The 15,159-nt window shown below is 40.6% G+C and overlaps 1 protein-coding gene across 1 annotated transcript in view; it reads left to right on the top strand.

Annotated features, from left to right (window-relative positions):
* The first annotated feature begins 352 nt into the window (after positions 1-352).
* ABCD2 (ATP binding cassette subfamily D member 2) overlaps positions 353-15,159 on the top strand; it is a 47,353-nt gene continuing 32,546 nt past the window's right edge. The window contains exons 1-6 of the mRNA XM_014963971.1: positions 353-1,270; positions 2,629-2,809; positions 6,644-6,765; positions 9,700-9,868; positions 12,794-12,888; positions 14,255-14,400. Coding sequence (XP_014819457.1) covers positions 353-1,270; positions 2,629-2,809; positions 6,644-6,765; positions 9,700-9,868; positions 12,794-12,888; positions 14,255-14,400 — 1,631 coding nt within the window. The remainder of the gene's footprint in view (positions 1,271-2,628; positions 2,810-6,643; positions 6,766-9,699; positions 9,869-12,793; positions 12,889-14,254; positions 14,401-15,159) is intronic.

Here is a 15,159-nt window from a genome sequence, read left to right as displayed (position 1 = left end):
CCCGCTGCCGAGCCGGGGCCGAGCGCCGGGGGGGATCCGGCCTGCCGGGGCCGCGGGGGAAGCCGTGCGGGAGCCGGGCCGCTGCCGGTGCCGCCCCGCGCCGCGCAGCCAATGGTGGTCGGCGGGGCGGGCTGCGCGGCGCCGGGCTGCGTTGTGCAACGCGCCGGGCTTTGAAGGCGACCGTCGCCTCCGGGGAGGCCCGGCTCATTCGGCATCTGTCAGCGCAGGGCGGCCGGTGGGGAGCCGGGGCCCGCGGCGGCCCGATGAAGACCCGGCGGGGTAGACCTTCCCGCCGGCCGTGAGCCGCCCCCGCTGAGGAGCGGCGCGAAGCGGTGCCCGCGGCCGGGGCAGGATGACCCACATGCTGCATGCGGCGGCCCGGCGGGTGCAATGGAACAGGACGAGCGCGGCCAAGAGGGCTGCTTGCCTGCTGGCCGCGGCGTACGGACTCAAAATCCTCTACCCCATCATCCGCCGGCGCATGAAGCGGGGCTGCAAGGGCGGCTCGCAGGATGCCGGCCGGGAGGAGCCGCGCCGCCCCGGCAGCCGGGGCAAAGCCTCCCCGGCCGTCAACGCGGAGTTCTTCAAGCAGCTGCTGGAACTTCGCAAGCTGTTCTTTCCAAAGCTGGTGAGCTCCGAGCTGGGCTTGCTCTGCCTTCACTCTGTCGCTCTGGTTTCCAGGACCTTCCTCTCCATCTACGTTGCCGCCCTCGATGGGAAGATCGTGAAAAGCATCGTGGAAAAAAAGCCCAGGAGCTTTGTCTTCCAGTTGATCAAATGGTTGATGATTGCAATCCCGGCCACTTTTGTGAACAGCACCATACGGTACCTGGAGTGCAAGCTGGCCCTCGCCTTCCGCACGCGCCTGGTGGATCATGCCTACGAGACCTACTTTGCCAACCAGACTTACTACAGAGTGATCAGCATGGATGGGCGCCTGGCCAACCCCGACCAGTCCCTCACCGAGGACATCATGATGTTCTCACAGTCCATGGCGCATCTCTACTCCAACCTCACCAAGCCCATCCTGGATGTCGTGCTCACCTCCTACACCCTCATCCGCACGGCGCGGTCCCGGGGGGCTAACCCCATCGGGCCCACGCTCCTGGCCGGGCTCGTCGTCTATGCTACAGCCCGTGTGCTCAAAGCTTGCTCGCCCAAGTTTGGCAAGCTGGTGGCTGAGGAGGCGCACAAGAAGGGCTATCTGCGCTTCATGCATTCACGTATCATTGCCAACGTGGAAGAGATCGCCTTTTACCGAGGGCACAAGGTAAGGAGGAGAGAAATCAGGGGGTTGTTGGGGCTGCTCCTGCAGTTCCTGAGCCGCCCCGTGCTTCCCCTGCTCTCTTCCAGGGCACTTCGAGCCCTTCTGACATTTAAACCTGTTTACAGCTAGCACTTCCCGTTTCCTAAGAAAATGCAGTCTCACAGGCGCTATCGGGGGGGAGCGGACCGTAGTTCCCTTGTGCTCTGACAATGTTCCTGTTTTGCAGCTGGATCCTAAGCTTTTCTAGAAAGCTAATCTCTGTTTTTCCCCCACCCAGTCCATTCTGCTTGACTTTACCAAGCTTCCCCCCCCCCCGCCCCATGTTTATGAACTACCAGATGTAACGCTGCGGAAATAGCAACCAGGGCACAGCAGAAAGTCTAGGGGAAAACTCTGTGATAGCACAGAGAGCTCTACAACCTTTGACACTCTTTTACATAGCTAAGCAAAGATGTAGTCATCAGAGTCTTAAAATAGCTTAAGTACAGTACTTCAGCAGTCACAGTTACATAAACTAATGGCTTGTTTTAAAGCCACCTTATTAAAGAACTCTTCGTGTTTTTATTTGGAGTGAATTTTGGCTGTAACACCTTTCAAACATGATTTGGAAAATGAAGTTGTTTCATGTAAGGTGAAAATGAAAGCTGGAAAGCAGCCTGAAGCATTCATTACTCTTTCAGCCCAAGCAATGATTATATAATGTACATGGTTTATTTTGGTAGAAGCCATCGTTCTCAAAAGCTGCCTATAGTAATGTTTTAAGTGCAGCTAAATTAAACATTTTTTCAATTCCCTCATATACTAGCTTGAACTGAATGCATTATATCATATTGACTTGCAACTGCCTTTGACTTATTATACCTCTTGGGATAGTTCTCTCTTCCTCCAGACTGCTCGCAAAACCAAGCAGCATTGCATTTCAGGGATCAGCTCTGCAGCTTTAGGTCATTGGAGATAATTGATCCCCAAATGCCTTCCAATATGAGGAGTTTTGGTTGCTGTGAAACTCTACAGCTGCAGCTTCGTTAAAAGGATGTGCAATCAATCTTATTTTGGTTGTTAGAATCAGCTGTTGTGACTGCCTTGCATGTTGTTCTTGCATATATCAGAGATCTTAAAAAAGCTGAAAACCTGCCAATGTGCTATCGAGGGACGGTGGTGTAAATAAGAACTAGGTTCACAGACTTCCACAGAGCTCTGCACTGAGACTGCAGCACTGTGAAAATAAAGTGCCACCCAGCAGATGTGACTCAGAAGTCACAGCTCTGGGTACCCATTGTTTCATGCTTGTATTTGAATGTATCTTGTGTGACATGTGCGTCTTTGTTGCGCTGTAATAACATTTTATTTTTTAACTCTAGGTAGAAATGAAACAACTGCAGAAAAGCTACAAGGCTCTGGCAGATCAAATGAATCTCATTCTGTCCAAACGTTTATGGTACATCATGATAGAGCAGTTCCTGATGAAGTATGTCTGGAGTAGCTGTGGTATGATTATGGTCGCTGTGCCCATCATCACTGCAACGGGATTTGCAGATGGCGGTAATACCATTTTTTACTTACTTTCTAAATGTTTCTTTTAAGCTAACTCCTCAAAAGACTACTTCCTCTTGAACGCCATTCATAGTAATTTATTATTCACAGCATTTATTGCAATGTCTGTGTCTTGTGTGTAACTTTCAAGCATAGCAAGTCAGCTGAGGAAGGAGCAAGGCGAAAGATCCAACTTTGAACATAAGCGTGAATTCAGGACTTAGAGGATCCTTGTGTCACATGAGGTTATAATGATAATTGCACTCCTTATTGACTAGCTGCTGTTGGGATGGTGTGCTGATTTTTGCAGCATATCCTGCTACTTTACAAAACAATACTATTAACTTTCCTATAGCGCTTATCTCCTCTTTCTGTGAATCATAGTGTAATTATAGGAAATTAGTATCTTATGTGTTGACCTGTTATGATCTGTTGTTTTTCTCTGACTGCCTGGGAGAAAAGAAGGTGAAATTCAGATTCCAAACTTGGATGGTGTCAATTTTGTCATCCTATCACAACTTTCCAGGAAGTGAAATGAGACCCAAGTTGTGGTGTTATTGCAGATGCAATTAAAAAAAAAAAAAGCAGAAAGAAAGGTAATTAAGGAGGGGTAGTGAAAGACAAGTGGGGAAATTTGCCTCAACAGGCTTCATTATGCACAGGAACCATAGAACATACTACAGATTCCATGGGATCCTTTAAGCAAAGATCCTGCAATGTCTGTTGAAGGATCAGTTCTAACCTGGAGACATTTAATCAGAAATGAGTGAATTATTTTCCGTGCAGGTTTTGGTAGTTATATTCCAAATGAAGGCTGTCCAGCTGGACAAGCTTGGTCCCACCTGTAGGAGGACTTTGTGCAGTCCCTGCATGGTTTAGTTTACTTGCAATTGTGTCGGTAGGTGGCTGGGTGTTCAGCTGTCTGAGCCGCTGCCCGTCACAGGGCTCAGGAGGGCACTATGTCAGGATCCTGGCTGCCATCCTGGTGACAGCTTCAAAAATATCAGGAGGTCCTATTCCAAACAGAAGAGTTTGTACAAAACCATTTCACTTTGTGGTGAAAGTTAGCACAACAGGAAAAGTGATGAGAATGCTAAGACAGGAATGAGCAGAGTCAAGAAAAGGTTCGTTTAACCACACATTGTAAATATTTCCTTGGTATTACAGCATGAATACAAAAAAAACGTATTCATGCTAAACTCAATAACATTCCTTTTACTCATGAGTATTCTTTTGATGAATACTCTTCAAATGTGGGAGAAAAGAAGATGCAGCGATAGCTCATGTTGAAAAGCAGAAGAATATTTGCCACCAGCAACATAAAATTTTAGAGCATGAGGCTTATTATGGGCACCTGAGGTATATCATAATGATGGGTCACAAACATAATACTGACAAATCAACACTGTTGGGACCAGTTCAAAATATAACAGGTATTCAAAGAATCAAGCAGATCTGAACTTACCATTGGCCTGCTTGGGAAAACAGTGCGTTGTGCCTCAGCAGGTCAGATGCAAGTTTGTTCAGAAGTAAGAGATAGTGGTTTTATTACTTTAGGATAAATCATCAGAATCAGGGATATGCAAAAAACTGGTACCATGAGCAGATCTGAGATTAAAAGTGTAAAGCAACGGATTTTGTACGCTTCTTTGGGGGTGGAGGGAAGTAAAAAAATAATAAAAAAAGAATCTTCTATGACAGGGACATTTCTGACTGAAATTTGCTAATTCTGTTACATGTTTCAGAGAAGAAACTAACTGGCAAAGCCAAGATTCTTAAATGATTGGTGTTCCAAATATTGTGTCTCTCATCAATTTGTGGAAAGTAACTATTTTTGGAAGCAAGACTTTGATTTCTCTATATACAACAAACACTTATCTTAGTTTATAAAACAAGTATGGCTACCAATCATGTAAATGAAGATGAAAAGGGAAATGTTAGATTCTGTATGAAACAGGCAGCCTGTCTGCCCTGTTACAACTCACTGCCGCTTCAAACGCGGGAGGCCAGCTGTGTGAAAAATGTTTTGGACAAAAAGTTCAAGAAAAGCTATCTTGGTTGGGTAAAGCGTGTACTAGAAGAGCTTGTGTTTTAGAACAGTGAAATGCTCATAAATTTTATGTAATTTTATTTTTTCAAATACTCCTGGAATGAGTGATGCGGTGGTTTGCAGAGTCTTGCTGGCTGGGCTTGAGCTAGCCTGGGTGCTGGAAGCAGTGAGTTCTGCATTCACATGCAGGAGGAATGCTGCATTAGTATAGTTCAACCAGACCTGATTCCTAAATGATTTAGTTCTGCTGGTCCTACATAGCATGGGCTGCATGTTTGAACATGTATCTCAAATTTGGACACGTATCTCAATTGATTAAAATTGTTAGGAAAAACATCTGAAGCGAAAAAGAGTAACAAATAGATGGTGCACCTATATATATGCAAAATTATGATGTAAGAATATAAAAAAAGTTTTTCTTAAATTATCCATAGTGTATTTGAGTGTAATGAAAGCAAAATAACATTTAGATTTAACTAATAAAGGCTTTGCTACTGCATGTAGATTTCTAGACACTAGTTTTCTAGAGTCGTATCTTGTCAGAGAGGTGAGCCAGTTACCAAGTAAAAAAAAAATACTGTTTGCTACACTCTTTCATTGCTTGACTTAGCCCAGAACATGTACAGTTGTGTTACCCCTGCAGGGAATTCCTCCTAGATTTTCTTGACCATCAGCACTGTGTAGACAGAGGGTGTAGGAGTTGCCACACTGGATCCACCTATAACCCTGCCTAGCCTGGTGCATAGCAGCAGCTTAGCTATAAAAAAACTTTGCAAACTTAAGTAGAAAAAAAAATAGCCAGACCCTGATCTGCAATAGACTTAAGCAATATAGAAAGATATATATAAAGTTATGTGATGCAGAAAACTCTTGAGACCTGTAATTCTAAATCTTGTTTATGAAAAATCTTTGAGTGTGTTACTGCATGTTGTTGTCTTATGCAACTATTAACAGTGAACCAACAGTGAGTCTTAAAATATTCAGCCACTTCTTAAAATCTTTGTTCCTTCAAGAAGCAAACATTTCAAGTTGACTATGCTGTATTAATCTGTTGGTCACACAGTAGCAAGAGTATATGTAGATATGTTCAGTGTAAATGTATTTATTTCTCATGTATCTTCTATAACTTCTGCTGCTGTTTTCTCCTTGCCTGTTGCTGCTGACATGTTCTTGGGAGATAACTGCTTTCTTTGGAGCAAGAGTTTTCTTGCTAGTTGGATGCAGTGTCATAAACAAAGCATCACAACTTTGTTCTGTGGTCAGATAAAGGGAGAAATTATGTGAGAGGTATCCTACTTAAACCATGCCTTTGATAATAAAAGAGCTTATTGCTTTCTTACAGAAATATAATAATCTTCCCAAATTTCATGAATATGAATGTTTCCTTTTATATGAAGTTAAATAAGTAAGGCTGGAACAATTGCTAAAGTAAAAATACAATTAAAAATCTGTTTCAGATCATTGCTTAGGTTTCACTTTTTTTTTATTTTGAAAAAATTACGTTGAACACTGATATATTAAAAGGGACATTATCTATGTAGACAAATAGTATAAAAGAATAGGATGTTTTGCATAAGAAGATGAATTCCATGTACTCCCACTTACTCCTTGTTACCAAACTATCTATGCTAGTTGCATTCACCAGTTCTTGAAAGGTTGTCTTTGTAGTGTTGACTTTTTTCTTAATTTAAAAGCTGCTCTACAAGAGCTCACGTTCTAATCGTAATTTAATTTATAGAGATAATTTTCAGAGGAATGTTTTAACAGAAAACTTTTTTTTTTTTTTCTTTTAGAACTGGAAGATGGCCAGAAGCAGGAAATGGTGAGTGAAAGAACAGAAGCTTTTACTACATCAAGAAACTTGCTGATCTCTGGAGCAGATGCTATTGAAAGGATTATGTCTTCGTACAAAGAGGTACTGTACATCTGCCATACGTGAAACAGAAGGGAGAAAAAGAAAGTAAACTAGAATTTACATTTCATATAAAACGTTTTTTAAAAGTGCGATTTTTAAAGACAAATTCTGTTGCAACTAAATCCATGGAGATCTTTGAACTGATGGTTTGATCTTTAGAGTTAAGTCCACAGAGTCTAAAGTGCACCACTGCCAGTATGGTGCAACATGTAAATGTCATTTTTAATACTTGTGTTCAGGTGCCATCAGAGAGCAATAGAAGTTCCTGGAATGTGAGTGAAAAAGGTTCAAATTCCTTCTCTGTTTGGAGCACAAACCTGAATTCAGGCTGGCTGCGTGCAATGTATTGGGATTCTTCTGTTGGAGGTGTCATGTTGTGTATGAAACACAAAGAGAATTGAATACTTATTTCCTGGCCACCTAAACTGTAGGGCTGTTTTCAGTATCCTGTGAATCTGTTAATTTGTAAGTAATTTTGCAAAGTAGAGAAATTTTAGCAGGCAAAAATCCACTTTGGGACAGCAGATAGTCTAGAAGTATGAGGTGTTCATCTGGAAGATCAGAGATGTTGTTTCAGGTCCTTACCCAAATTCCAGTGAAGTTGGGCTTTCATCTGTGGTCTCCCTTCGGTGTTTTTCTAGGGGCTGGCTGTTAAGCAAAAGAAAAGTGGGGCAATGCAGTTATTCTCCTCAACATTTCCTTCTGAATGTTGGTTCTGCATTTAATTTTTTTTTGCTCGTCCCTTTGGTGAGGACCCCTTTTCCCTGTGGAGTGCAAGGAGAAGGTCATTAGCTAGGCAGCTAATCAAAGACTATGGATTCCTTAGTTGGAATCCAGCCATAATAGCTACAGCTTTGTAAATTGGAGGAGGAGGAGTAGTTTGGCACCTTCAGATATGGACTCTGACAAAGCCAAAGTCTGTGCTACTTTCAGAAGTAGCTCTTCTAATGGGCTGTGATTTTGACCTATGCTCTTTTAGCTGTTCCCTGCTTAGCCTTGGCTCTAAAGATATTGCCAGAAAAACTGATGTCATTTCTATTTTATTTTCAACATTTAAGTAATTTATATAACGTATATGGGGACTTGCAAGCATTGTGATTTTATTTTTTGGAAACAAAAATACCTACAAAGCAGCTGGAACAACTGAACACACTCACTTTGTTTATAACATGGTGAGATTTTAATCCAGACAGCATGGGATCTAAGACCAGTTCTATGAATTTTCATCTTAATTTTACATTTATACTTCTCTTTGAGAGACACTGTGGTACTTTAACCACATTGTCATTCCCATTTCGTGATTTAGATGGTTTCCAAGGGACAGTGTACTTCAATCCATTCAAGTGGTAGTGAAGTTCCAGTTCTTGCCCACCTGATCCACCAAGACAGCCTCCTTCCAGTCAATGTAATTCAGCATGCAGATGAGGTGGACTCAACTTTTCTTTACAGGTCAATAGTTTAGATGGTAGTATGTTGTGTTTTGATAAAGTGAGTTTGTAGGGTCATGGTTCAGAAACTTACTACAAGTTTATGTTTCTTCTGGGCCACAGCTGATAGAAGTTCTGTTCATCACATGCATGATTCACTCCATCACATTCCACTGCTGATGCTGTGTGGAGCACTCGATCCCGGCACGAGCTCCTGCTGAAATTGCTAGAAAGACTCCAGTGTGGAGAATGATGTTACAGGTCCTATGTGTTACCTATCGCCTCAACTGCTGTTAGCCCAGTACTGTTCACAGCTCTTAATGCAATTACTAATAGTGCAAAAGAATGTACAACTGATGGAGTTGAAACATTGAGTGATTACTCTTTAAACGGAGCTTTTTGAGATGTTGCGTACTTGTTAACCTCCAGTGGAGTGATGTTCACGTGGCCAGAGCTAGCACTCACTTCTGAATCTGGCACAGAAATTTATAGAGGATTTTATATTGGAATTATGTATGCCATAGCAGGTGAACTCAGTCATGGAGTGTATGCATTTAACCACTGCAAGCGAATGATTTTATAATCTTGAACTCATTTTCTTGCTATTCTTGTCTTGCTCTCTACAATTAGTATAAAAATATATCCTTGGAAAACCATCTAATAATACATTTATAATAAGATGTCTGGGTTTTATTCTTTGCTGCCAGCAGATGAAGGCAGTTCTTTGGGAGCTCTTGGTGGTGTCACTGCCCATGAATAGGAAGTTATCAAGTCCAGAGATCAGTTTTTTCTGCCTCACCAGGTGGAAATTGACAAAAGGACCAGAAAAAGAGGAGATAGCCTTTTAAGAGACTTCACTATCTTAAAAACGCTTGGTTCTGATGCAAGGTCTCAGATTTAGCTCTGGTACTCTAGCATGCAGTTGACAGAAAAATAATTTCTTTTTTGTACTGTATTTTAGATTAGGATGCCCTGGTACTGCCTGTTTTACACAGAAAAGCACACCCTTCCCACAGGAGGTTTTGGGAATATGGGGAAATAAACACAAATAATTATCGATGCCAGTTTTTCTCACTTCTGTGGACCTTTATTTTGCTGGCAAATGCAGAGATTTTGTTTTTCTCTTGTATGATAGGCTCTCTATTTTCGGATATGCTAATAGCTATTCTCTGCTGGTCGAAGAGTCTACTGATCCATGGAAAAGAGCAGTCCCTGCAACTTCCTCATTTACTGGAGTTACTGTAGCTTACATTGACTGAAAGCTGTCCCCCTAACCCATCTCTATCTGCTGGCTGGGAGGAGCTGTGGGTGGCATATGGGTGAGAGCAGAATCTCAAGGAATGAAAATTGATAGGCGTCGAAAGACGCATCGTTGATCCTTCCAGCGTAACATTTGAGAAGCACTGACTCAGAACAACTAGGAATGTTTTTCACGAATCTTTGGCCAAACTTTTCATTTATAGAATTTGTGAAGTGTAACTGAAATGAGGCATTTGTTGTTTCTCAGGTTACTGAGCTCGCAGGCTACACCGCCCGCGTCTACAACATGTTTTCAGTCTTTGACGAAGTGAAGAGAGGCATCTACAAAAGAACTGCTGTTATTCAAGGGTCTGAAAACAACAGCAAGAATGAAGATAAAGCAGAATTACACATCGATGGGCCCTTAGAAATCAAAGGTAATTAATACATATTTGTATGCATTTCGCTGTTTGTGGGGCTGGTGCAGTGGGACAGGAGGTGAACAGAGGTTTTGTTTCTACAACAAATCAGCCTCTCTGCCTTAATACCCCAGAGACCATGTTGCCTTCCATTTTAACCTCCTGCTATTTTGTAACTCTGTGCTTATACAGTGCTTTTCTAATACACAAAATGGCTCTAATGTTTTTTGTGAAAACCTACAATGAAAAAGGCATTTCAACTATACTATTATTGGTGGCGGTGGTATTATTATTCTTTCATGGACAGTGCCTGCTTTCCTCAGACACTTGATTTTTTTTTTCAGAAAACTGAGACTGTAACTTTTTCATCTTCAAACACAACATTATTTTGTTTGGGGTAGGAAGGAAAGACAGATTGGTTCAGTAGTTTTTGAAGAAAATACTACTTTGTTTTCAGTGACTAAAAATCAGGCTGTGCTCATTTTTTCATAATTTAGTGAGTATTTTCACCTGAAAATGGGCTAACAACTTTACCCTTCCCCTCACCTCCCAAATGATGTGATCAATATATACCATATTCCTCCTGTCCCTATCCTGTACCTTTCTGGTGCCACTATCTTTCTGCCTCCCCAAAGCATTTTCTGCGGGCATCCATTTCTTACTGCATTCCATTATGTGCCACCTCTCTCTTCCTTTGGCATCCAGCTTCTCTCTGAGGTACTTAAAGGCAGCTTTTGCAATGGGCTTTTCCCAATTTTCCCAACAGACTCCTTTCACTTCTCCCCTCTGTGGTGTTGAAAAGCCTCATTCCCTCCCTTTGGCCTCTGAAAACTTAAACCTCAGTAGAGCTGAAGGCACCACAGTGCTCTTTATGAAATAACTTATTTCAGCGATTTCAACAGCTCTGCCCTTTGGCAGGGATTTCTCAAAGGTCCTCTGACAAGGTTCTTCATAACAAACACCCTGATGCAGTGTGGTGGTAGCTGTGGAAATAGCTGATGTTTTGTGACAAGCTATGATCTTGTAGATCTTGGTAATATTTGGCTGACGTTAAAAGAAATGGCATTTTATAACTTATATGTGCAAGAGAAAAGGTTTGTAGTTCCTGGAGCAACAAAGTCATTTGGGGATCCTTTTTAGAAAATTGTGTTTTAAAAGCAAAACCAAATGCAGTTCAGATATGCAAGCATGCAATTCACATTCCCTGTTGGTCTAGTATACTTATGTCTCCCTCCTTTCTTCTCGGCAGCCTTTTCCCAAGATCTGATTCCACTACAGCCACACATTTCATCCAGCCTGAATTCCTCCTAAGAACTAGGGTTTGCTCCTGAGTGGTTGTAGGCTCTCAGGGGCAGCTAGCCAATACCAAGCATTGTGCACAAGGACTTAAGGAGAATTTAGGCCAGATGAATCTAGGCCACAGGCTCCACACTTTTTATGACAAGTCCCATTGTAATACTGTTTTTCCCTCTCTTTTTTTTTTTTTTTTTTTTGGTCTTGATACTTCAGAAATCCCTGCAGAGTGGATTTGAATGTGGATAAAAGTACATGTGCTCACATACATATATGTGTCTGCATTGTTAGAAAAGAAAAATCTTAATGTTCAGCTTCCGCAAAAGCTTTTTCAACACATACTATTTATTTCCTTTTGAATCATCAAATATAAATTTAAGTAACTAAGGGATGTCTGTGCTATGCCTTGCATTTACCATTGTCAATAAGAACATGGTGAAAATATGAAGAGTATTTGAATATTTTTAACAGATAGTAATAGTTATATACATACTGTATCTAATAATGCAGAATTTTAAAGTTGAAATATCAATTTTGTACATCTTGTACAAATACTATCAAACTGTAGTTCTGATTACACATTAGAGTGCTTTTAAAGCACTCTAAAGTTGCAATCAAACATTGCAAAGTTAGAATTAAGCTAACTTAATACTTACCTTACTATTTTATCATAGATTTAACTAGAATTTCTCCACTGTATCCAAGTTCTTCAAAAACATGAATGAATTTTGCAGAATTTGCTTAAGATTGTGAAGGATAATTTTCTGGGGCAACATTTCTTTGCTCAGATTAGTGTAAGTTATAAAATAAGCCTTTCTAATACAAAGAGAAATCTCTTTCCTTTGCATCTTCTCTGTAAAGGCAATTTCTGGCGTTTGTCAAGGAGCCCAGCTGTTCAGTTAGAAAAGCCCATTAACAGGCAACTGAGAAGATAGAGTTGGTTTCATTTTTTTACTGTTTCCAGAAGAATTTATTTCTAAGTTCTTGTGTTACAGAGTATCCAAATGTCCAGTTGAGATTGTATATTTAAGTTTGCCAGAAATCCAAATAGTAAGTGTAGCTACTGGAGTGAAATATGTTATATGGGTTTCCACAACTACTTACAAGAGACATTTACAGTGTCTATGGCTTCAAAAAGATGGAAGCGAGCCATTACATGTTTTCTGCTTTGCTCTCGTTGCTGGAGGAGACTGAACTGGGCTCAGAGTTTCAGAGCTGGTCATGAAAGTAGATTCCATTTTCTAATAAAGTCCTCAAGAGAGGGTAAATTGGTCTGCCTGTGGCTAAAGCTGTCCTTCAACTTTTTAACTGGTTGATATTTACCAACTATTTAAAACTAAATAAAGTAAATATGGGTAGGATGTGAATAAACATGTAGTGCATTATATATTTATGATGCATGTTGTGCGTTGTATTTATGATCAAATTTGGCATTCATCGCACACTCTTGGCTCCTGCTGACAGTGTCTTCCTGACTAGCTAAGATTTATTATCCAGATATTCCACTAGGGGAACCTGGACGCAGGCACATAAAAGAGCTGCTTGAAACTCACCAATTTATACTTCTCAGCCGAACAGAGACTGCCGTGTATCATTGCTTAATGGAAGATTTCACAAACTCTAATTATTATCTTTTTTGTTTGCTTCCAGGGAAAGTTGTTGATGTTGATCATGGAATTATTTGTGAAAATGTTCCTATTATTACTCCAAATGGCGATGTGGTGGTTTCCAGACTAAACTTCCAAGTAAGATGATATGCAAGAATCTTCTGATTGTTGCCATCACATTAACATAAACAGCACAGAATTCATGTACCTTATGTTAAGTACTTGGAGGAGCATATGGATAAAAGGGGAAGTCCAGAAAGGTAGGCATAGTAGCTCAATAGGGGCAGACATATGTAGTTTATCCTGCTCAAAGAGAGAGAAGAGAGGATTTCTGGTGCTGTTGCCAGGTGATAAAAAGACCTGAGATTTTCAAAAGTGTATATGGGAGTCTGCATCCATCTTCACTTATTTTCATTGAAATTGGGATGCTTTACTTACATAGGCTCCTTTAAAAGTCACAGCCATGAAAAAATGAAAAAAATGAATATGTAGTTTTGCTTGATCACAACAAAGACCAGTACTCTCTAATAGTTGGCAGCATAGTTCACAAGCACAATTGTGGAGTCTTTACTCAGTGAAAACTTGGATTTTTTTTTTAAAAAGCTATTCCAGATACCACTCGGGACCTGTTTACAATTTTAGTGGATGACCATTACTGAATTACTGTCATATATATCCTGGTCTTATGTTCCAGTGCAGATGTTGTTATTTTAAAAAAACAGTTGAAGTTATCAGGACACTAACATGAATAATCCCAGCAGGTCCTTTGATGTAGCTAAAGCAGAGTGTTCCTTTTGCCACCTCTGTAGGTATAAGACAGCAACTAGAAGGACAGGGTCCTAGCTACGGCAAAACTTGCAATGGCTTCAGTGTAGACATTTCACATTTGTAAAATTACAACTTTTTGGTCAAGGAGACAGTAATTTACTCATTTGGCTTAAGAGACAAAAACAATAGAAAATAAAACAGTTAATGTATTTATGTAAAGCATACACAATGACATTATGATCATGCATAAATATACACTCATATGTATCCAGGGTGATATTCAAATGAATAAGAACAAGTGCATCACAGCCAAAATAACACTGGTAATTAAACAAGAAAGGGCAATGTGAAGTAAATTTTCTCAATCTCTTGATCAGGCTCCTGTAGCTTAAATTAATATCACTGATGGGCATAGCACTGCTCTGTCTGTGTTAACATCCTTTCAACCTAATCTGCATTTGAATAAGTGATTCTGACTGGTGTATTGACATTGTAGTGTAATCAGTGTAGCTTATAGAAATACTCAGACATCATAGGAATTATTTTCATTATTTCAACCCACATATTATATCTATGCCGTTGTTTCCAGAATAGTTGCATAAATATGTGCAGGTCATTAATGACATGGGTTGATAATTTGGTATAAATGCTCACCTAACTCTCTCTGGGGCTCTTATGCTATCCTTTGCCATATACACTGCATAATAACATCTTTGCATTTTCATTACTGTTGTAGGTCCAGGAGGGGATGAATCTTTTAATCACTGGACCCAATGGCTGTGGAAAGAGTTCACTCTTCAGAATTTTAAGTGGTTTGTGGCCTGTGTATGAAGGAGTTCTTTATAAACCCCCTCCGCAGCACATGTTTTATATACCACAAAGGTATGTGTTTTGTCAAGGTGATACTTTTTTTCTGGTTACATGGATTTTGACTCTGCTTCTCTCACTTTCAATCTGTGATATGTACAGCCAAGTTAAAAGGTGGTAACCACAACCTCAGCTGTGTGGAGAGTGCTAAAAAGGATGATCCCTTCTTGTTGGTGATGCAAATCTTCAGTCACTGGAAGGGGCTCACATACACTTGTGAGGGAGCCTGTGCCCCCCTGATGGCAGAAGTCCCAGATGGTTGGGATCATGGGAACAGACTAGAATTGGAAAGAAATTTGAAATAGGCCTAATAGATCTTAATTCTGATTTCACTTTAAAACCGAAGATCAAAACAAGTGAGAGTGTTTCAGTTCCTAAATGTTAAATTGCTCAAAACAATTTTCAAAACTTCACTTGTTCACTACAAAACCAGAATCCAATCCAATATTAACTGCAAACTGCCTTTTTTGTAATACGTGCTCATCTCACATATGAAGGGAAACGTGGCTTTTTTTTGTGCTTCATTTGTATTCTGCGTTGCTGTTGGACTCTCAGAGCATAATTTAATGCAATTGATTCTAGAATATCTCCTTAGAGGTTTCTAACTAGGTTGTTTTGCAAAAGCAAAATCAAACACTGAGAATCTTCGATTGCTTTCTGTAGTTCATTTCTTCCCATGGGCAAAAGTAGTATTCATGGTACAGTTTGTAGTCTTGTTCAAAAAGTAGAATCTATTAAGCTGAATGGAAAATATTAACTGATGAGTAGATTTTC

This window comes from Calidris pugnax, unplaced genomic scaffold (genome assembly GCF_001431845.1).
Source record: "Calidris pugnax isolate Ruff unplaced genomic scaffold, ASM143184v1 scaffold44, whole genome shotgun sequence".
In the NCBI taxonomy this organism is placed as follows: domain Eukaryota; kingdom Metazoa; phylum Chordata; class Aves; order Charadriiformes; family Scolopacidae; genus Calidris; species Calidris pugnax.
The sequence above is the reverse complement of the archived record's forward strand: the minus strand, read 5'-3'. Positions and strand labels throughout refer to the sequence as shown.